The sequence below is a fragment of the Diuraphis noxia genome, unplaced genomic scaffold (genome assembly GCF_037042655.1).
Source record: "Diuraphis noxia isolate RWA-SAM2 unplaced genomic scaffold, SU_Dnox_SAM2 contig0005, whole genome shotgun sequence".
Taxonomy (NCBI): Eukaryota; Metazoa; Arthropoda; class Insecta; order Hemiptera; family Aphididae; genus Diuraphis; species Diuraphis noxia.
Window position 1 is genome coordinate 15,559,142 of NW_028301715.1, and position 23,364 is coordinate 15,582,505.

At 31.9% G+C, this 23,364-nt stretch overlaps 2 protein-coding genes across 2 annotated transcripts in view; one reads left to right on the forward strand and one right to left on the reverse strand.

The window, feature by feature from the left end:
• The first annotated feature begins 2,789 nt into the window (after nt 1–2,789).
• ProRS-m (prolyl-tRNA synthetase 2-like protein, mitochondrial) lies at nt 2,790–5,159 on the forward strand. Its single transcript, XM_015510202.2, has 5 exons — nt 2,790–3,079; nt 3,167–3,344; nt 3,870–3,943; nt 4,015–4,273; nt 4,338–5,159. Exons 1-5 carry the CDS (start codon nt 2,987–2,989, stop codon nt 5,033–5,035), a joined length of 1,302 nt encoding a protein of 433 aa, XP_015365688.2. The 5' UTR covers nt 2,790–2,986; the 3' UTR covers nt 5,036–5,159.
• A 1,976-nt stretch (nt 5,160–7,135) lies between these two features.
• The window catches only part of LOC107163015 (uncharacterized), a 28,106-nt gene continuing 11,877 nt past the window's right edge, over nt 7,136–23,364 (reverse strand). The window contains exons 2-10 of the mRNA XM_015510228.2: nt 15,028–15,256; nt 13,777–14,907; nt 13,045–13,624; nt 11,424–11,698; nt 10,767–10,880; nt 10,341–10,617; nt 9,629–9,873; nt 8,552–8,754; nt 7,136–8,423 (exon numbers count right to left, since the gene is read on the reverse strand). Of these exons, the coding sequence (XP_015365714.2) occupies nt 8,231–8,423; nt 8,552–8,754; nt 9,629–9,873; nt 10,341–10,617; nt 10,767–10,880; nt 11,424–11,698; nt 13,045–13,624; nt 13,777–14,907; nt 15,028–15,180 (3,171 nt within the window). The 5' untranslated portion in view covers nt 15,181–15,256 and the 3' untranslated portion in view covers nt 7,136–8,230. The remainder of the gene's footprint in view (nt 8,424–8,551; nt 8,755–9,628; nt 9,874–10,340; nt 10,618–10,766; nt 10,881–11,423; nt 11,699–13,044; nt 13,625–13,776; nt 14,908–15,027; nt 15,257–23,364) is intronic.

Consider the following 23,364-nt stretch of genomic DNA (forward strand, 5'->3'; position numbering starts at 1 on the left):
TTTGAGAAATCTTAATAGAGGATATTTTTTCAACTATGGAAGTGCTGTACCTACTAATATATTATAAGATGATGATACTATAACATTATAACTTTTAATATAGTAGTCTTATATTCAACAGATTATATTACAATACACGTTCAATTGTTCAAAAGATATCGTAGATATTTAGCCATAATGAAAGAGACGATTGTACATGCTCAAACTGTTTAAGCTTATAGACATACCTAATACGATAATTTACAAATGCAAATAATTTATCAATTATTATCTTATATTCTTATGTAATGTACTTATTACAGACATGAATATTGAATACAGATTTGTACTTTTGATATAATACATTAATTAATTTGAATAGGTAAGTATAGGGATAATTATCATCAGTCATAAATTTATACTTTGTAATAGTTATGTTTTGGAATTAAGTTCTACCTACCTATCTATTTAATATTTTAATTAATTATAAATCATTCTATTGTCCACTTTTTAAAGTATTTTTAAAGAAAAAAGTTGTTTAATTATAGGTTGAAATATTATACACTACCAAACTATAAAAATTGTGAGTAAATTGGTACAGTTCACTGATAATCATCCTAACACGAGCTGGTGCAAATGTAGATGAAACATAAATCTATACTTATTACTGATATACCTATAAAGATATTAAAATATTTAATGGTAGTACTTATCATGATAATGATAAAGGGCACGAGGTCCAAGAGCTCGTGCGATTATCATTGCACCGAGTGTAAAAACTGGCGTAGTGCATTTAGGTGAAACATAAAAAAGTCCACTCAGTGGCCAGTGCACATTAATCTTGTAGATGGAACATAAAAATATGCACTGGTGCTGGCAGTGCAGTGTGGTGGAAAACACCATTAATAATAATAAAATAATAATAATAAATAATATTAATATTATATTAATTAATAAATAATTAATAATAATAAAACACAATCAATAATAATAGTGATAGTGAATTAATAATCTATAGCCACTCTTTAACCGCTTATACCAGAAACGACAAAAGTTTCCACTATACACGTACGCGTGTACGTGCATAAAAATGCTTTGCTGTGATTGGTTGGTATACATGGTAAGCTTTTGGTATACCAGAAAGTTTTTACGTTTTTAACACACGATTAACCGTGTTACCGTATTGTTAGATTTGTTTTAACATTTTTCGTGTACACGACACACGGTACATAATTATCAGATCATAATATTATCTCAAATCAGTCAAATCTGAAATCCGCGTCTCGCAATATTTCTATAATAGGTAATAAGTTTATATTCTATAATTCATCATGGAATCGTCTAAAATATTTGTAAGTACCTTATGATATTTACTTATTCTAATCAAGTATTACTGTTTTGTAGTCCACTCAATACAATATAGTATATACTACAAAGGTATTGGGTACACACCATGAAATAAGAAGTTCCTATCATCTTTCTATCTTCTTTTTCTATCTATCTTAGTTCATGGTACACACGATTTCATTTATGATACAATACAAAAAAATGCAAAATAAAACTTTTCATACTTAATCATGGTACCTTGAAATGGATTACCATGTAATCTAGAATTAAATATGACTTAGAAAAATTGATATGCAAATCCATGAACCCCGATAATCAATAATATTATTAATGATCCCAGGAATATTATATTATACTTATTCATTTTGATCATGTACTAAATTAAGTCATGAACAATGTAATTACATCATCAATGTTTATACCTATTACACTACTATATAATTTATATAATAATTAATAGTATACCTACTACTTATTAGTTGTTATGGGACTGATTTTATGATTCATTTAAAAAAAAGTAACATAGTATTGATAAAAATATTTAATGTAACATCTAAAGTAATATACTCAACAGTCAACACTGTAAATACACATCTTCTTTAATAATAATTTCAATAATTATGAATGTCAGCAATTGTATTCAATTTTTGTTTTTATTTTATTTATAATTAGACCCCAAGATACTATTAATTTGTTATTTGAGATTGATCAATAGCCACCATTCCTCATCAAATAGTATGACCAGTATTTATGGGTACTATTGTTACAATAATTGTGATGTTATTTATCATTTAATGACACTTTAGCCATTATTATTTATATTATTGAAATTAGATATTTTATTATTTGACTAAGTGCAATTTTGAATGTTATAGGGAATTCTATGCAGAAAGTGCAATCATTTAATGGGTTTGAATGACAAAAATCTCAAATGTTCAGAAAGCAACTAAAAATTTTAAATATATATAATGGAAGCGGAATTATATTATATTAGAGGGTTTTAATGAAATTGTAATATTGAGATAAGCTATGGTGATTGTTCTCATGTCATAATGTTTATTTAAATATTTAAAAAAAGGCGGGATATCCTTTGTATATCGTTATCAACAATTATCAAGAACCATTGGTTATATAACCATAGTTACCAAAGTAACCAGTCTAAACTTTTTGAAGACCATTCGAAGCCAAAATGTTTTGTCATTTAATGCACGTACGCGCATACGTGTATAGTGGAAACTCCCTTGTATTCAATTCTAGGTATCCTTGGTTTAAACTTGGTTATACCAACCTACCAAAAGTTAAACGTCCAATCAGAATGCGATTTGACCAACACGACACGACACACGGCGTAGATGTGAATCCGGCTTAATCTATCAACCTTGCGTGCTCACAACCATGGTTTAAGATATCTTAAACCGTGGTATTTACATATCAGTCGTAACTTTGTTGATAACATGGTTATCACGAATTCTGAATTCAAATTTCAAATTCACAAGCCATAATGTTGTTTTAAAATTTAAATTAAAAATGATCAATAATTATTTGTTTTGAAAATTTCGTTCCTCCTTAGTCCGTGTCCTATTCTGCCCGTTCACCGTTGGTTACAAGTGGTATTCATCGAACATTACACATACAAGTACATTTTAAAACTCAAATCAAAATGAACAGCTTGAAAAATATGTTTAGACCTACGAAACCAATTTCTAAAAATGTTTCATTTAAACCCGACGAACTCATGTCCAACAGTCAAAAAGTTAGGTTACAATATTTGAACTACCTACTCTATTTTTTTTAAACAAATATATATTGTAAACTTATCCATTGAAATTGTATGTTTCAGTTGATGTTGGAACTTGGTATCATCAGACAAAGTGCCAACGGATTATACCACTTACTGCCCCTAGCTCAGCGATCTTTAGAGAAATTGATTTCCATCATAAATAAAAATATGATGGATATTGGTGCCCAGAAAATTTCTATGCCCGTATTGATACACAGTAACTTGTGGAAAAAAACAGGTTTGTTGTACACATTAGTTTTGATCGATTTAGATTATTGTATTTGTTTTTATTATATTGTATTTATTACATTAATTGCACTGTACATTGCTGATTGGTATTGAATTGATGAAAGTAATCTTTCAAGATATTGATATCAGTACTAATTTTAATTAGCAAACTATTAAACCTCGTTATAGAATAGGTATTAACATAACTGAGAACTTGAGATACGTGAAATTATATGTTTTTCTCAATATCTAATTTATAAATTATGCTATCTATGTTCAATTCACAATATTGATGATTACAATTTTAAACAAAGATCTAATTTTCTAACTTTCATTGAATATTGTAGGTGCAATAATTAGTCTTAAGTCACATAAAAAGAAAATCCATAAATCCGGATAATTCAGGAAATCTGGATAAAATTTGATTCAAATCCATATTTGGATTTCATGCCCTACCCTACTAATTACACTAATGTATTTGTGTATTTGTTTGTTTATTTCAATTACCTAATATTTGATTAATTTGTTTTTTAAGGTCGGTTAAACAAAAATATTGAAGATTTATACATAGTGAATGATCGTAAAAGCAAAGAGTTCCTACTAAGTCCGGTAATACACATATATACATGATTAACTATATATATATATATATTAGTGATTGGCAATATATATTTGTACAGACTCATGAAGAGGTCGTTACTGATTTATTTAGTTCAGATCCTAAGACTTACAAGCAGTTACCTTTGATGTTGTATCAAGTTGGCGCAAAATTTAGAGATGAGACCAGGCCTAAATTGGGCATAATCAGATCCAAAGAGTTTCTCATGAAAGATTTATATTCTTTTGATAGAGATCAAACAAGTGCTACAATTACATACAATAAAGTTTGCCAAGCCTACGAAAAGATATTTAAGTGCATAGGTGTTAAATTCATAAAAGGTAGAGAGGATATTATGATAAAAAAAAACTATGCAAAACATTATTATTATGAATTTGGTTTTAGTTGAAGGTGCTTCTGGAATGATGGGCGGAAATCAATCCCACGAATTTCATTATCCGGCCGAAGTCGGTGACGATACACTATTGCAGTGTAAGAAATGTGGATTTGGAATGAACAAAGAAATGTCACCAGAGTTGGTCCAGTGCCCCAAATGCTCTAGTACTGATATTGAGTTTACTAAGGCTATTGAAGTAGGCCACACATTTCACCTTGGTACATTTTATTCAAACGCCTTGTCTGCCATGTATTCGGATACAGATGGCACTATGAAACCTCCATATATGTGTAGCTATGGTTTGGGTGTTTCCCGAATAATTGGTGCATCTGTAGAATGTTTGAGCACACAAGAAATAATTCAATGGCCGCAGCCATTGTCTCCATTTACCGTTTGTATAATACCAGCCAAAGAAGGTAGTATCGAGGAAAACGCTTCTCTGAATAACATACACTCCCTTTATAATCATTTCACTGAAATATTTGGGGATGATATTATTGTTGACGATCGAACTCATATGACTATTGGCAAACGATTGATTGAAGCAAAGAAATTAGGATTTCCGTTTGTGGTCGTTATGGGAAAGAAAATAAATGAGACCCCCCCTCTTTACGAACTGTATGAAGCTAATACAAAGAAATCAGAACATTATGAACTTAGTAATTTGATCAATTATTTTAAGCAACAATGTTTAGACAAAATATAAGTATTATTTAGTTTAAAGATACTTAATTACTATATTAATTAGTTTTAGCAATAACTTGTGATAATTGTCTATTTATTGTTTTCTAATACATAACATTTTCATGTTTAGTTGTTGAATTTTTAAACATTTTGTTTTATTTTATACGTTTATACAATTTAATCTAAACATTGGCACATTGCTCTTCCATTTTATGTTCTAGTATTGGAAATAATGATATTATATTTTATTCAGATCAATTGTGATATGTATGTTTTAAAACTTAAAACCAGTAACTGGTTTGTAACAAAAATCGGTAAAAAACCAATGATATGAGAACCGAAAATCGATATCCAATTTTTTGTTTTGGAATTGTGGAAGCGATCGTTGCTTATCTGTAAGACTAATCAAAATTAAAAAATTTCTAAATATTAACATCAAAGCGGTAACATTGTATTGTCAAATACGGTTTTAAAACTAAAACCTATTTCCAACCAAAATAATTAACGGTTTTTTCATGGTATTCAATTCTTGAATTATATATGCATATTTTTTTTTTTATCGTAATTATAAACGACACAAAATATATCTAAAAATAATAAATTTTGAATACTTGGTCATGATTATTATAGTTGAATTTAATTTTTCAGCTATTTTAAATTAATTTTCCCCAATTGATTGCCATGAAGTGTCGCTTATCAGTCGTGATTTCGTGAATATCATATATAAGCATAGGCATGTTTTTTAGTCTATTTATTATAAATACTGTCATAAACATTGTTGTCATAGTCTTGGATCATACTATTAATGTGTTGAAAATTGTACAATATTGTACATATTAATATATTATACTAACTTAATTAAAGATCTTATTAAGTTATGTAAATAAAACTTTTGTACTCTTCCCTTGAAGCAAACCAAATTTTAAACTAACTGTTTCTTATTAATCGCATGATGACATTGTAGGTAAACTCATCCTTATGTTTTACTTTAAAAAAAAATTAAACTCTAAAATTAGTTTTATTGAAATCTTATTCACACCATTCTCCCTTTGAAGGAACTAAGTTTAATGGAACAAATTTGTAATTCGTCAATTGATGATAAAAATTAAAAAATAAATATGAGTTTACATACAATGCATCAGGTGATTAATAACAAATGGCTAATTAAAAATATGGGTTGCTTTAAAGGAAGAATATAAACATTTGATAAACAAAACTGCATAAGATTTCTAATTAGGTAGGTACCTACTTAAGTTAGTATATCTACAATATTGTTATTTGTTTTTAAATATGACAACGATTTACAAATTCTTAAACCGAAAAAAATTTTAATCCCTGCTTAAAACAAATGAGAATTAAAATATTAATGCTGAAAACAAAAAAAAAATAATGATTTTTTCACCAATGCCAATTGATTAAAGTAGCGTTGTATGTAAACATGAGTTATATACATAAGTCTATATTAGATAAGTTAATCATGTTAATGTTTAAAATTGTTCGACTTGTCAATATTCAATACTCATTAAACACAGCCTATTTTAGAGTAACGCTTTTCTTTAAAAATCATGTATATCATGTGTTTCTAAAACAGGAAATATTATATAAATGTTGTGTTGAGGTCATAAGTTATACTTTTTTGCCCTTTTTTTAAAAAAAAAAAATGATTAAAGTTTAGTCGAAAAATTAACGTAAGCGTATAAAAAAATCTAGTTTAGTAAAACTATGCATAATAAATAAATTATATATAATATAAAATAAAATATTTATCTTTTCTAAATGCCTTAAATCTGTTAATAAGTAAATATTAATTTTTAAGAGTTTGTATTTTATGAAAAATAAGCAAACCAAAACATTTAAAAATATGAATTCAATAATAAAATGGCAGACCATGACGTGTGTGGTGTGTCACAATAGTAATGATGCATGGTGTAATCTTTAAAGTAATTCTCATATGGTGTTTGCCAACAATTTAAGATTAACCAATGATCTTATAGTTTTTGAGGATGATATCAATAATTGATAAATTCCAATAAACTGTATACATTCATCGTTAATCATCTTTTCTAGTTATTTTTACAAATTTAATCAATTTGTGCGTGTCAAGAATGAATGTTTCTCACGGTCAATGTTCTATAGATAAAATATATTTTAAACAATAAAATATAAAAATTATTTAGTTACGTTGTTACAATAGGTAGCAAAATAACTTGGTACACATATCAAACTTTCAAAACAATATATAGAAGGATTAAGTCATTGAGGATATCGAAATCAAAGATGAAATTTAATGGTTTATCTCTGTTCATTACTAGCATTACTACTATCTTTTCATGCTAAACACATTTATTTTTTTACACCTTTGAAAAATTGATGTTGTCGTCTCATAAACATAGTACTTATATTTTATGTTACCTGTAATTTTATAATATTGTAATAATTTTATGGTGTTTTTAAAATGTACAATTAATAAAAATCAAAAGCTCTGGTTGTTACAATCAACGAAAAATTAAAATTACAATAAATTTAGGAATAACAAATAGGTACAATATGTAACATGTAAAAAAATATGTTTATAATTCAAAGTTTAAAAATATAGTATGTAAATTATATAGTAGGTAAAATTTCTTATCAAGTAGATTTAGCACAAAAATACACATACCTACAGTATATCTGTAATTTTTGTTAGATAAAAAAATAATTGACAAAATAGAGAGCTTTTTTGTTTCAATTCTTTTTCTTATACAAATAAACATTTATATCTCATTTTAAGTAACTTATAACTAACGAAAATATATTTTAAATACTTAATATTTTAACATGGCAGATATTGAGCTGCAAATTCATAATTTGCAACTACGAAATAATATATACATGTATTATTTAAATAATAATAATAATAATAATAATAACAGTTAATGAGCAAACATGTATACGCGTAAAATATAAATAATAGCAGTTGTATGGTTAGTATAATAATAATTTATTCGACGGTGTCATTTTTATCCTAGAGTAATAACAACAGACATGATTATTCAGCAACAGTCGTTAGATAGGTACTACAATATAATCATGCCGTCATACTTGGAGTTAAGATTTAAAAAAAAAAATTAATTTTTTTAATAGAGTTGTAAAGAAAAGAACGATTTTGAAAAAAAAAAAATGCTTAACACTCGAGAAGAAAAATAAAAAACAAAACAATACAAAACATGTTTGTGCGTTAACATTTAGAGATCGTCGGATCACGCGGCGGCCGCATCTTGCGATCGGCCAGCACGGTCCATGCGTCCGAGAACAGTTTATCGTCGTTGGCCACCAAAAACGACATGTAGCACATCTGCTTGACGGACAGGTCGGCGGAACGGGAACACACGTGGCCGTGCAGGACGTTGGCGCGTTCCAGGTCCAACCATCTGGTAACAATAATCCGGGGCGTAGCACTCGATATCAATAATAGGTGTGATGTGGTGCACGTGTGGAGGTGGTGACAGTGGTTATGGGTCGGTGGATAGGGTTAAGTGGTTGTGGAGGTGGTGGTTACCTTTTCAGCGATAGCGGTCGGTCAGGCGACACGGTCACTCCAGTCGGACCCCACAGCCAGAACTCGAGCAACGCTTTGCATTTGGACAGAGAGTTGGGCCGGTCCTGACGCAACACTTGCGACAGACACACGGTCATCTCCCACGTGGGCGCCAGCAATCTGAGCACCTTGAGCATGATCTCACAAAGCGTATCCTCCGCTTCCTGCAAAAGTGCGGGGCTCATAATATTATTACATATTATTATCAATGATATTAATTTAGAAAGAAGATGTCGTACGCACAGGCACAAATAGTGTTTAAGATTTGGTGGTGGGGGGGGGGCTGAATCTCAGATTTAAATTGGAAACTTTATTGACACTTATATAATATTGTGTATGTATGACATAAGTTTTTGGAGACTTAGCCTCCAACCCTCCTTATTCACGCCCATGGTTGTACAAACTACGAAGTGTACGAGTGACTGACTGGGTAGAGATAGAAAAGCCCTCTTCATACCACCCTTGATCCGACATCGATATTATATATATATTATATATGTAGTTACTAATAATTTTAACCAGGCTCAAAAAAAAAAAAAAACTATTCAAAAAATTAACATTGACAAACGAAAAAAGACGAACACCATTAAAACTTTTAACATAGGACTATATGAGAGTACGAGACGCATATTTATGAATTATGATGGCCAGTTTTTTTTTTGGGAAGAGGGAATTATGGCGTTATTAGGAATTAAATAGGGATAGGCATTTTTTACCTTGAGCATACCTATTTATAGATCTCTTTATAAATGTTACAACGAAATTTTAAATCGGGATAAAAATTTAAAAATCCACTTGGTTCCCAACTCCTTATAAAGTTTAAAGCTTCGCCCTTGTTGTTCATCGCATCATTCAATATTATATTTAAATACTAAACTTTTATTTGTCTAGGAATAGTTACACACAGCATATATGCGTATCTGGAAGGTATGACGTATTACTGCTGTATTAGCCATTCCTGCAGTAATATGAGATAACCATACAATGGCTATTACATATAACTTATGAACTGAACAAATATCTACTTTGTGTAGGTACCTGTAAATCGGTTTCCAGTTGAGCCACGGCCACAGTCGGGTCGGCGCCGAAACAGTTTCTAGTCACCATGAACCGTTCCAGGCTGTATCGGTCCACGTCTGACGCCTGCAGGCCGATCAGCAGATTTACAGTTTCCACTAAGATGAAACCAGCTTCCTTGGTGATGTCCGCGTACTTGGCATTGTATTCCTTGCAATACGATTCCACGGCCTCCACGTGATGAGCATTCCACAGCGTTACGTAGGCTGCAATAAATTAGCGTTTGTAAATGTTATGAAATTCAAAATTGTGAAACATTTCAGTATTATAATTATTTTTATTTTTTTAAATACCTCAGTTTTATTTTTGCATTAACAACTGTCATAATTCAGTAACTCACCTTCACAATTTTATAATATTAGGGAAACCAATCACTTCCTAACTTATTTATTTGTTTGTGATGGTTTTCTTAAATTAAGTAATTGATAAATAATAATCATTAATATATTTTGTATGAAAAAAATTTCAATGTTTCACGTTTTTGTGAAATATTTCATACTTCAAACACTAAATACGTATAATATTATCCATCGTTTGAGGTTTTAAAAAAAAATATAATATTTAAAAACTAACACGAGACAAATCGACGATAGATCGATATAATAGCATACAAATTTCATTTCCCCCCCCCCCCCACTCACATCAAGGCATATATAATAAATATTATACACACCTTCTTCGTTTTCGGCGCCTGGACAGTATTCTTTTTCCACGCGCGTCACGAACTCTGTTACTTTGGTCATAGTGAAATGGTTGTTCAGTACGTTGTTTAACTTAACAGGTTCGCTGGAAATGCTCAACACCACCGGCACGTCGTACCATTTGCCGTTGTAGAAAGCGCAACCGGATTTTTGCAACCGGCTCGTCGAGTCCACTCGGAAACTGGACCATTCCAAGTTCTTTGTCTTCAACGCTACCAACTCTTTGGGCACTTTTGGACAACTCGTCGCCTGCATCATATGTAAAAAACAACGACGGATTTAGTATATTTTATAAAATCACACTAAAAGTTCATACCTATGTATACAATGTATATTAAATATACATAGGAAGATCCTCACGACACATCTCCGTGTTATTATTATTAAAATGTAGTTACCTGGTCTAAGAGTTTGGCCAGGGCTTCGTGATTGGCGATCACGACGGCGTCGTAACTCTCTTCGAGACTTTTGTGTCCCGGCTGAGTGTTCCTAATACTGTCTTCGGCTCCGAACTAAAAAAATTAAAACATATTTAAAATTTAAATGTTTAGCGTTCGCTCGAGTATAATCTTTTTTTCTGTTATAAATCCAAAGACAACAGATATTTTATACTTTAGTAAAACTATTTTTAAGAACACTATTATTCTAAGTAAATGTACATATTATTTTAATAACACAAAAATTACTCGTTCGAATTTTGTTTTAGATGTTTTATTAAAACAATTCAAAAAATATATTTATATACAGAGTAGGGCATTATTCGAATAATTTTTTTATATTTATTCGAATAATTATCTAGATAAAATTTTGCCCAACTCTGTTTATATATAATATCGTTTATAATTTACGGTAAAAGTTGAAATAAAACATAAGTTTGTTTTTCAACTGGATAAGTACCAATACTCCTTAATATATAGTGTAAAATCTAGATCAATGAAAATATGGTCCCTAAGTATACTTCTAAAAATTCGGAATTCAAATAAAAAATTAAGATAAGCATGTTTGACGAATCAACCTTCACAGTGTTAGAATAATAATATAGGATCGTAACTAACGTCGTCACCAAACTGGATGGTCGGATATATTATCTCCGACTCAGTCTCGCTACCGTAATACTGCATGGACGTCAGTCGTGCCATTTCCGGCGAACTGTGGTCACATTCTGGTGCCGAAAAATTCACTGGTTCGTAAGCTTCGTCAGACGCACTGGAATCGCATGTTTTCGGCTCGTGGGGGTAATCTTTGATTTCCGTGGACGGGGTACACTTAAACGGCAGCTTTGTGACGGGAGGAAGACTTCGTGGCGGCGGTGGTGGTTTAGTAGGTCGTACTGAAACATTATTTCAAACACTATTATTATGCGGGTCGAGTGAACGTAAAAAATTAGTTAATAAAAAAGATAATAATGTGGGTGTCACACTGCACAGTGAAATGGACGTATTATCAGTAAATGAATAGTGAAACACTGAAAATTATACAATAGGTAAACCGACCAATGATTTTGCATACCCAAAACAATTGAACATTAAGTACAAAAAGAATGATGAAAAGAGAACCAACGCTAATTGATTATTGAAAACGGGAAAGTTGACTTCATTCATTTATACTGGATGAAAATAGTAGGTAAATAATATCATTGATAATAAATACTATAAAATAATAATATAATAATAATATAATAAATAATATTAATCAAAACAACTAATTGAAAAAATATAAATACCTATGAAGTGTATGCTAGAAATATAATAAATAAGTAAAATAAAATTTGTATATTAATATCGTATAGTGACACGGTTGACCCAAATAATAAGGTTATGTATCGATAAATGTCAAACTTTTCAAAAAAAATAATATAAGTGTTATTTTACTCGAAAATAGTAAGGCATAATATTCATAATTTATTAAATTTAGTAGACATTTGATAAATTAAAGTAAAGAAGGTTAAATTAATTTTATTTTTTTTAGAAAAAGTGAATAATAATCTAGAATGTTATTAAGTTACTATCATTACGAATAAGGTAAACTGCTGATTTCATTATTATAATTTATTTAAAATTACTAGTTATTGGTACCAAAGTACAATAACATACTCGTAAGATACATAAATTATATAGACAGCAGGTATAGTGATATATGCAAATCTGCAGGCATATTATGTTATATGTACAATGTACATCTTTGTGAATTATAATAATAATAGAATATAATCGATAAGTTAGAAGTGAATGATTTTTTGTACCAAAAAAATTATGATTAATTTACAACGTTTATTGATTTTAAAAAACCTCTTATTATATTATAAAAATATAATAAAAAATAGCAGTTTTCTACGTAGTAAAATAGATTATGTGTATATAATGTGAAAAGTATTTTTTTTTAATGTATTATATTTTGATTAAATGTATAATAAACGGAAATGAATAACAACATTTATGTATGAGTGTAATCGAGGAAAAGGTCAGGTGATAATTAACAGACAACGTTATATGTGATGGCGGTGATGATAGTAGAACAGGTAGAAACACTAGAAACGAATAGTACAACAGGATTTCTAAATAGTTAAAGACGAACGGTATTTGATCAAAACACGTTAATTGATTAGATACAACCACCAACATCCGAAGAAGACCGGATGTAGATTGAAAAAAACGTAAAATAGCAAATCACGCGTACCTGGATGATGATTGGTCAGTGCTTTGGCGGACGGCTCTTTTGCATATAGCAGTCCATCAACAGCGTAGTTGTGTATGATTTCCACGCCTGACTTGTTGATGTCCAGCGGATGAATGATTTCCAACTTGGGCCTGGTAGTTGGTAGCTGTGGTGTGACGACTGTTGATTCCCGACTGGGTATCCTCAGGAATTTTTTGATCTTAAGACCAACCTTGGTAGCTTTACCGTATTTTTTTTTCTCACAGGCGGGCCGTTTTCCGGGTAACGGAAGCGTGGACGATTCGTGCACCAAATCGCCATTGCAGGCGACAGTTGTCTCCACCGACGTTCGTTCCCTGTTTTCGCAGTGTTGCGACTGTTCTTTTTCAATCTGTTCACAGTATTCGGCCAGCAGCTTGCGGTTCGTGATGGTTATGTCATTGGGTTTGAATTCATCGTCGGAAATTGAACTGTTAGCGCTGTGGTAAACGAGATCAGCGCACTTGGTCGACGTCAACGATGGAGGCGGTGGAGGCGGTTTCGGGGCTTGGCGTTTGATACTTCTGAGACATTCGGGAGGGCTGTTGCTGGTTATCGAAGTCTAAAAAAAAATATTTATAAATATAGACGTAAAATATAATTGAAAATTAAAAATCCAACAAGGATAAAATATCTTGAAGTCAAATTAATATTAAAAACCATTAAAAATAACACTAAAAAAGGTCGGGATAATTATTATAACATAGATCTTACTTTTTTATTGGGCGTCCTGGGAGGTGTAGTAGAGGTGTTTCGCAATGGCGACGAATTATCTTTGAAGTTGTGGAGGAACGATCGGTTTACTGGGGTCGTCGTCGGATCTCCGGGCTCGTCAGAGTCTGCTTTTCCGTCGGGTTCTCCGGCCATTTCTCTGCTGGTCAACAACGATGAATCTGGCGGAGGATCCACAGGAGTACCACTACTGATCAGTTTCAATGGTTCGGGTTTTTGGGACGAAGCCACGGCCAACTTCAGTTTGAAGTGCATGGTGCCCATTCGTGGTACATTACTTCTCGTCTTGTACGGTGCCGCACCACCACCCCCCGTATCAGAGTCTGACTCTCTGGTTGACGAGATGACTTCGGTGGTTTCCTCAGGACTTCTTGATTTTTCAACAGGTTCTATCGTTTCCAGTTGGTGGACGAGTTTTGCTCTTGGAATTTCCGTATTTTTCAATGTTAACATTGGCGGAGGCGGTGGTACAGTCGATTTCGTCTCTTCCTCTTCCGTCGGTAAACTGCACCGTCTTATGTTTAAATACGGTTCATTGGAATTGGCCACTAGTGAGCTTCTAGATAAAGTCGGTTTTTTTATTGTTTCAGTCTTTCTCAGTTGAATGTTTTCAGTATCTTTTTTCTCGATTTTTTGTACCTCTTCGCAGGTTGCTACGGGTGCTGCAGTGGTGGTGGTTGCGGCAGTAGTAGCAGTGACAATCTCTTTGTTCTTTAGGAAGTTGAACACAAGCGATTTGGGTGGTTCTCCGCTAAACGGCTGAACGGTAACCAGCGGCGGCGACTTGTTTTGCACCATTGGTTTTTTTACGGGTGACTTGATGTTCGTCGCCGCCGTTACCACTTCGGTCACAGGTTTCGAAACATTACCACCGACGGTTACCTTTTCAGGTGCGATTTCAGGTTTGCTGTTTAAGTTCGTGTTGGCCTCGGTCAGTCTTTTGAGCTCTTCATCGTCACCAGAGTCAACAAATTCCGAACCGTTATCTTCGTCCGACGAATATTCTTCGTCCGTCGAGTACTCTTCGCCGCCATATCCGATGACTTCCATTTCGACGTTCGAAAATGACACATTTCGGGATTTGTCACACGAACCGTTTACTTTCAATATACTCTACAGAGGAAAAATATAAATTAAATTGCGTAGATTTACTATTTTGCGTAGAAAAATACATGTACAAACACTTTGTGCTGTGTGGGTGAATATACGAGTTTGGCGAGGAGCCGTGGTTACCTGTGCTGGAGATATTTCCGGTAGTGGTTTGTAGTCGATAATAACTCGTTTGGGCTTTTCGGGGTGCTCCTCTTTGGGACGAAAACAGTTGGAGCACAGTTCTTTTTTCCAAGCATTCTGTTTGAATCTTGGACACACATTTTCCGGTGACATTCTGCTTCATCAATTGGTTTTAAAACAAATGATGACGATATGTAAAAAAATTTCAGAATTTTTATTTGCCATAATCCTGCGAAAAAAAAATTGTAAAATAAACATCAATATTACATAATAATTGTAGCTGACTAATTATACTTATATACATTATATATTAAAAATGTCCAACAATTTGAAATTAAAAATAGCAACTCTTTTAAAGTCCTTAAAAAAATTTCACTTATAGGCTATTACAAGAACAAAATATCGACAGACTCAAACAAATGTGTAGGATTATTAAAATATTAATATATTACTTATTAAATTAGATAATTGTAGTTGTATTGCCATATATGTAGTGTAGTATTTAACTACACGATTATTTTCATAATATCTACTACAGTACTACATTATATTATATTAAATAAACAAAGTAAAACATATGAATTCATTTATATTTATATTATAGTTATGAGATAAATGTGTATTGTAAATTGTAATTATTTAATTTATATTAATATTTTTTAATGAATTTATATTTCTTATTGTGGACTTATGGGCCCCCACACGCACATGTTCAGTTGGGTCCATTATCTTCTTAAAGAATAAATAAAAATAAAAATATTTTATTTAGTCAAGAATGTGGATTAAAAATAATAGCGAAGTCTCAAGAATCAAGAACCACTTACAATATACATAATTATATTATAATATTACAAGTTATACTTAACATATACTGTTATATTAATTTATCTATAAATAAACAAAAATTACTTTAACACTAAAACCAGAATATTAATAACCACACATCCATAACTGGTTTTTATGAGTACAAAAAATATTTAAGTTCGTATAGGTTTCTATTGAATACTATTCTAATACCCTGAGTCAATTAATAGAAAGTAAAATATTTAAGGTGACCATTTCAAGTGATATTATGTTGAATTGTATATTGTTTAATGGTTTTATCGTTCTTCTAATATTAAACAACACTCAATTAATGCATTTTCTAAGGTTATTATATTAATTACGGAACATATATTTTATATCTCTTCAATTGAATGATTGTATAATGGTGAGTACAAAGTATAAATTTGTTTTTATTTTTATTTTTGTAAATAATGATTAACTATAAGTATAGTACTTAATAATAATGTAATATTGGTTAGCAACATAATGGTACAAAAAAAAAATCGTTTTAACGCTTTAGCTAACAAGTACTAGAACTATAATGGAATAAAAAAATACCTATTAATAAATCATATAAGTAAGGATCAGAATAAAATAGAAAAGAATATTTCATTATAAACGCACAAAAGAATGGTACTGTATTACAATCGGTAGCGTGAAGTTGTACCTATACTATATTTATAGAATGCGATTGTATTTTAACATATTTTATATTATATCAACAAATAAATCTCGACAGCTGATACATACATTTTGATAAAATACACAGTACACATTTTAAAAGTATAATATATTATGGTTAGTACTTTATAGCGAGATTTTTTTTCAAGAACTACCTACCTATATGAATAACTTAACATTTATTATTGGAATAAACACTTATGAAATATACACGGAATAAACACATATGGTATTATTTGCTCGATTATTTGAAAATGTACAATATCCCCTCTTACTTTCTTATAGCGTTAAAACCGAAAAAGAAATTAATTGTTTCATATTTGTATTATTAATTTTCATCGCACCATTTCTAAAATCAGTATTAAAGGGATCGTCTAGTTGACCCTCAGTGTTACACGCATACAAAGGTAAGCCGCAGCCATTTTCAAATTCTAACGTCTGCCGTGTCGTGACTATTACGAATGGGATAATGAAAAACGAGCACAAACGATTATTGTTATATTAATACGGGGCGAGTGTCGTCTTCGTATAACAAATTACGACGACGGAAAAATTAGTGCTTTTAGAAAACGCCTTGTCATTGAGTTTAATAAAAGTCATATAAAAATGTATTAGTAGCAAGTCAGCAGAGAAAAAGCCATAATTGCAGAAGTTAAATAGAGCGCCGCAGCGTGGCAAGCAAATTTCGCCTTGAATATATAATATCCTACGCACGCTTTATCTATACATTATATGCTATATATTTATACGTATATATTTGTAGTATATAATATAATAATAATAAATAATAATAAAAATATCATAAACTAATATAATTCGTTTTCTTCATTTACAATCTTTCGAGAACACGGTCGGTCTACGAAATCCAACGCACTCGAGCATTTTATTGCAGTGTATTTATTATACACTCACACGCTATAATAATATGATATATAAAATATAATAAATAGTATGATATATTATTAAGATAGAATTCTGATATTCAAGACGATGGCGGCGGTACTTCTCGAGACGCCGAGAAAGTTGATCCGTTAAAAATAATACGATATCCGCGTGTAATTCTGCAGTGTATATAATAATATTATATAATTGTACGATGGTATATATATTTAACGAGGGGGAAAGGACTATGATAAACATAAAAAAAATCCGGTCCACTATTGACATTTGAGTGGCGGTGGCGAGCGGTCCCACAGAATCGAAAGGGCAAAACGAGAGTGAATTAAAAAGTCAGCATCAAGTAGGTTACCTATATGTATATTAATAATAATATAATATAGCGTGAGCGCTGATGGCAACCGACAGATACTTATAGTAGATAGACGCTGCACTGTCAATTTAATGGCGTCTTTTTCTCCACGCGACTACCGACAGCGAATCCGCGCTATAAGCTAACCTAGATAGCAGTAACTCGAATCTAAAGGAGCAGGGTGACAACTGGCACCCTTCATCAACATTGAAAATTTGGTATACGAATGTTTATACCTTTTACTTTTTTATGATTAAATGAAAATATAACAATAGATAGAAAAATAAATTTGATAGAAAAACGAGGTATCAGTTTAATTTATTAGTACTCCTTTTTGAAAATGAATTTTAAATTAAGTTACGGTTATTCTTTAAAAATAATTTGGTGGATACTATAATCTCACAACGTAAATTCTATATTCTATTTTTAAAATAAGGTTGTTATTAGTAAGTTTATATTATGTGAGCGCAGCGAAAACTTTTTTTTAACAGGCGGCTATTAAATATTTTGTTTTGCCCACTCCCATAATTCAAATTAGTTTGCACCTCTGTTACTTATATTGATACTTACAACTTACAGCAACGTATAAAAATCAATGGGTTCGATCGCTTGTTGTAAAATAATAAAATCGCTTAATCACGGCAACAGACACGCGATTCGGATAAATAATAGTCGCTGAAATATAATATTATAATCAAATAAAGATCGTTGACGTTAGGGCGCTGGCCGCGCCGCGTCTGCAGCAGCCGATCGTGTCACGGCCCAACAGGCATGCAACTATTACAGTATATACGTTAACCTTGTGGCGAAGCACTGCACCGATGGAACTGGCTATCGTCGTATATTAATATATTATATTGATGGTGTCTATATGAATTATATAATACTATATATTACAATAGGTACACAATACACGGAATTAATTGATAGGCCGCATTAGAGGAAAAAAATTGGCTATTCAGGATTGGCAGCGATCAAGATTCAAGACACGACTAAGACCACAAAAACCCGGTAGTGAGTTAGCTTGAAATCCATCGACTCTCTGCAGTCTACAGAATAATAGATCACAAGAGACGACTTAAATTATGTATGTATTTCTTTTTTTTTTGCATCGGTACCAATCTGCATGCGCGCAGAAAACCGCATACTGAAATTATACGTTGTAAGACATGGTATTATAAAATATAATATTATATACACATGATAATATCGTATTAAACTCGTGTACAAGTCAACCGTCAGCTAAAATCCGATACCGTGGGTGTGTCGTCGCCATTTCAGAGACGCGAAGAGAGAATTTGAAATCCGGACGGATGACGACGTGACGAGCGTTTTTCGACGAGATCGATCACTGGTTTACCGACAATCGAATTATACGATGTAAAAACAAAATAATATGTCTCTGGCACGATGTTTTTTATTCCAAACGCAAAATAATATATGAAATACATACATACTCGTATACTATATTGTTATATAGCCACTAATGTCACCAAACACGGCAAACACCATGTCGTGTCGTTTCGCCACATGCCGCACGTCCGATTCCAGCTTAACCGAACTTCTCTCGAAAATATTTCTCCAAAAATTATTTTAAGATGAAGTAAAACGTTAATTCTTACAATCATTATAAGTTATAATTATAACTATACACAGATCACGAAACGCGGATGAAAATCGATCGAAACACAAAGAAACGAGAAATCAAAAAGACCTTGAATCATCAACAACTGTTTAATGTATTATATTAGTTATTAGTGTTATTATACATATTGGCCGTTCATGGTTAGACTTTTATGTCTCGCAGGGAACCTTCATCGACTCCACTTGAAGGAGTAGTACGCTATTATAACATAATTAATTCGACCTATATATTAGGAACACTGTACCAATTTCGACAAAAAATTTCAATTTATTTTTATGAATATTTATTATTGGTCGGTGTTGGATTTTTTCAGAATCCGGTGTAAAAACAAAATGTATTACAACTCTTTAATAATAAACAGCTGAAATGAATATGCACATGCATAAAAAAAAAAAAACACAATATGTGATTACTGATTACCTATTGTACACTTGTATGTACCTCTGGAGAATATTGCAAAACCATGCAATGATGCTGTAAAGGAAAAAATTTAAATACAAGTTATTCTATACAATTGCTTATCACGATATATTAAAATAATGAAAGTATACGAGTACAATATGCATAAATATTTTCCTCGCTTATCGAAGGCCCGTCCATCGTAAAATGTAATAGTCTAAATGTTAAGTATTATACGAATACCTATAGGTACAACTTTAAAAAAAAAGATTAATTGTGTAGTGTTAACTAGTTGTCGTTATTAGAAAATCACATTAAAAGTTGACGACCATTAATATAACACGTCTGATATCAGACGCGCGTATGCCTATAATATAATAATAATAATATATCGAACGGTTAAAAACTTAAAACGAGATTACAAGGTGCGATGGCGTTAGGTTAGGCATAATATGCGTATGCATTAAAATAACTCCACGGGTGATTAGGATAAATTTCAGTATTAAATAATATTATAACATAATATTATGTGTACCTATTAATGTGCGTCGTCGTCGAAAATTTAATACAATCAAAATTGGTTGGTATTAATGTACTCGTATTATGTCCAAACGGCAAACACCATAAAATATTTTATGTAACCAGTTACTAGGTGACCAGCAGTAAGAAACTATAGTAACATATTATATTGCATTATACGCGTTTTATATACAGCTGCAATGTAATAATAATTAATAGTAGGGTAATCCTACAAGTACGAAACCGTTTAATAACGTCGCGTCGTCGTCGCGTATATAATGGTCTGCGTGGAGAACATTAATAAATAATAATTGGAGTTAAGCCCGTGCGGATCATAAATTCCAACAACGATATCGGTTTAAGCGATTTCTGAAGCGTTTTCTTGTACGCTAGCGACCATCGCCGATGTAATAATAATAATGATTATTACTGTCGCAATAATTATATTAAACCACAGCGGTAAGTCTCAGAACGAATGCCAATAATAACAAACACGGCGGAGATCGCGACCTGCGGGTGTAACGGTTTTGCGAACGTGACAGCGTAAAATGTTTATAAAAAAACTCATCGAGATTCCGCAGACTTAAAAACAAAGCAATAATCCGGTTCGCCCGCGACGACGTCTCTTATAGTCATATTTTATACCTGATAAACATTTAACGATGTATTTAAATGATACGCACCACACATAACTGCACACCGACATCATTATGTACATTATATACCTATACATACGCTGAATGCGATTTAATTGCGAGTTCCTGTTATCTGTTATGTACTCTATACATCAGACCGTCATATTGTAAACAGAGAGGCGGGAGATGAGCGGTGTATTTCAGTGTTTTATGCACGCGACGGACACGTATAATAAATATTATATATTATATTATTGTATATTACTGCAACCGGTGAAAAATGCTGCACGTGATGACAACGAATTCCGAAACGACCGTGTCAAATATTACACGTCCAATCGGTATTCCGCAGCAGTATTACAGCAGCAGATCATGTAAAACGTTTTCCACCGATAATCGTATTCTATTATATACATACAATCATACAAACATATATAGTGTACCGACCCCAGAAAAAATGAACGTGAAATCGAAATGCCTCATATTGCATCATCGTGGAAAACTGATCGATTGATTACGATTACCTACGCGTCGACTATTATCCTGAAAATGTGTCTGGTCGGCCGAGCGGATCGGTCCGATCGTAAGTTCTCACACAGTCACACAAATATGTACGCATCGTCAAAATTATTAATACAGTCAGCCACCGAGTATATAATATTATTATTATAGTACAGCCGACGTCGACGCGATTTTCATTTCATTCGATACGGCGGCGGGCGATTACAGTACAATTATGTACCTAGGTTTTTTGTTTACCATCAAGTATAAAAATTAACTCGACAACGACGGTAAGCAGTATATTTAATGGTCAACGATACATTTTACACTTTCCAAAGTCGATTATGAAAAGATTTGGTACATAATAATATACAACACACCAATACTCATGTCTTGTATAGACAGCAGACGAGAAGGGCATCACACAATTTAGTAAGATAATAAGGTATTATACGAGGTATTATATATATATATATATATATATCTGTATATCACAATATGGTTGTTACATAAATCATATATACGAAGATGCGGCGGCGGCCGTCGGGCCGTGGGAAAGGCGATGGACACTTAAAATGGAGATAATATTTAAAGGAAGACGGCGTGAAGCCTATACTAAAATTTATAAGTTTTTGGTCTCGAGTTCGCCGCCGATAACGGTAAGTGTGACGAGTATACACGTAAAACCATAAAAATCCAAATCCTGTCTCGTAAATGTTATGGGGGTAAATCACGTAGGAATGTTTGGCTGTATCCGCCGCCGCTGCTGCAACGAATCGAGTAAAATACGATGTCTTATAATTTATTATTGTCTATACTCGAACAGGTGGTCGTAGTACAGTATCATCTAAATACGACTACAGGCAGTGGGCATTGCCATAACTGTATACAGTGATTCATTTCTATATACTATGTAGGTGCATACAAATACAATTATTACTACCAACTATATTATAATATTACGTTGTATAGTAATACTAATACAAGTAATACGACCCTTCCGCACGTATTAATTCCTTGTCGGGGGAAGAGAGCACACCGTAAAATTACGTCCGACTACCGTTTCCTATACGAATGGGTAATTAACGATAAATACAACAATATCACCGTTGTTATAGTAAGTATGAACAGGGAGATATATTATATGTATTGTCGAATACGATTTTGAATATTTGGATGAAAGAATCGACGAGCTGTTTTTAACGTAGATCACACTAAAAAGCGATCTACAGTCCTAGCTCCCAAAGTACAGCCAATTGGTACGTTTTATTATAATTACAATAACGATAAAGATAATACATAATACTTAATGCGAGGAAAACGATTCAACGAAATAAGCAATAGCTTCGATCAAGTCGTTATCATATATAACATTATATTTTCATGCTTAAAGTCATAGTCTACGTCATGATGTATGAAGGAGATAATACAATTATGTCATAACTCACAATAAATAATAACTGTCGCCTGACAGCTATAATAGACATGGAGTGCAGAGCTCATGTCGTTAGAAATTAGCTAGCCATTCGAAAAAAACGTGCCGCAACACATTAACGTTATCTAAATTTTTAATTTTATTGTAAGACACTATCAATACATATTATGCAAATGATAATATGTTGATTATTATTTAAAACAGTACCTGAATACATGGATCAGAAGGCCTAACTCGCATCAATTGGTAGATATATAACAAAATATTAATATTATTATACATATTACCTATATATGGTTACTGGATACAATTAAGTTCAACGACTTCAAATTGAATTTCTCTTTCAGAATTTACCAAATGCATATATACCAACTCTTTGTTTATATATGTATATATAAATTTATTTATATATATACTAAACACTAACATTGCGCACAGGGGAAAACGA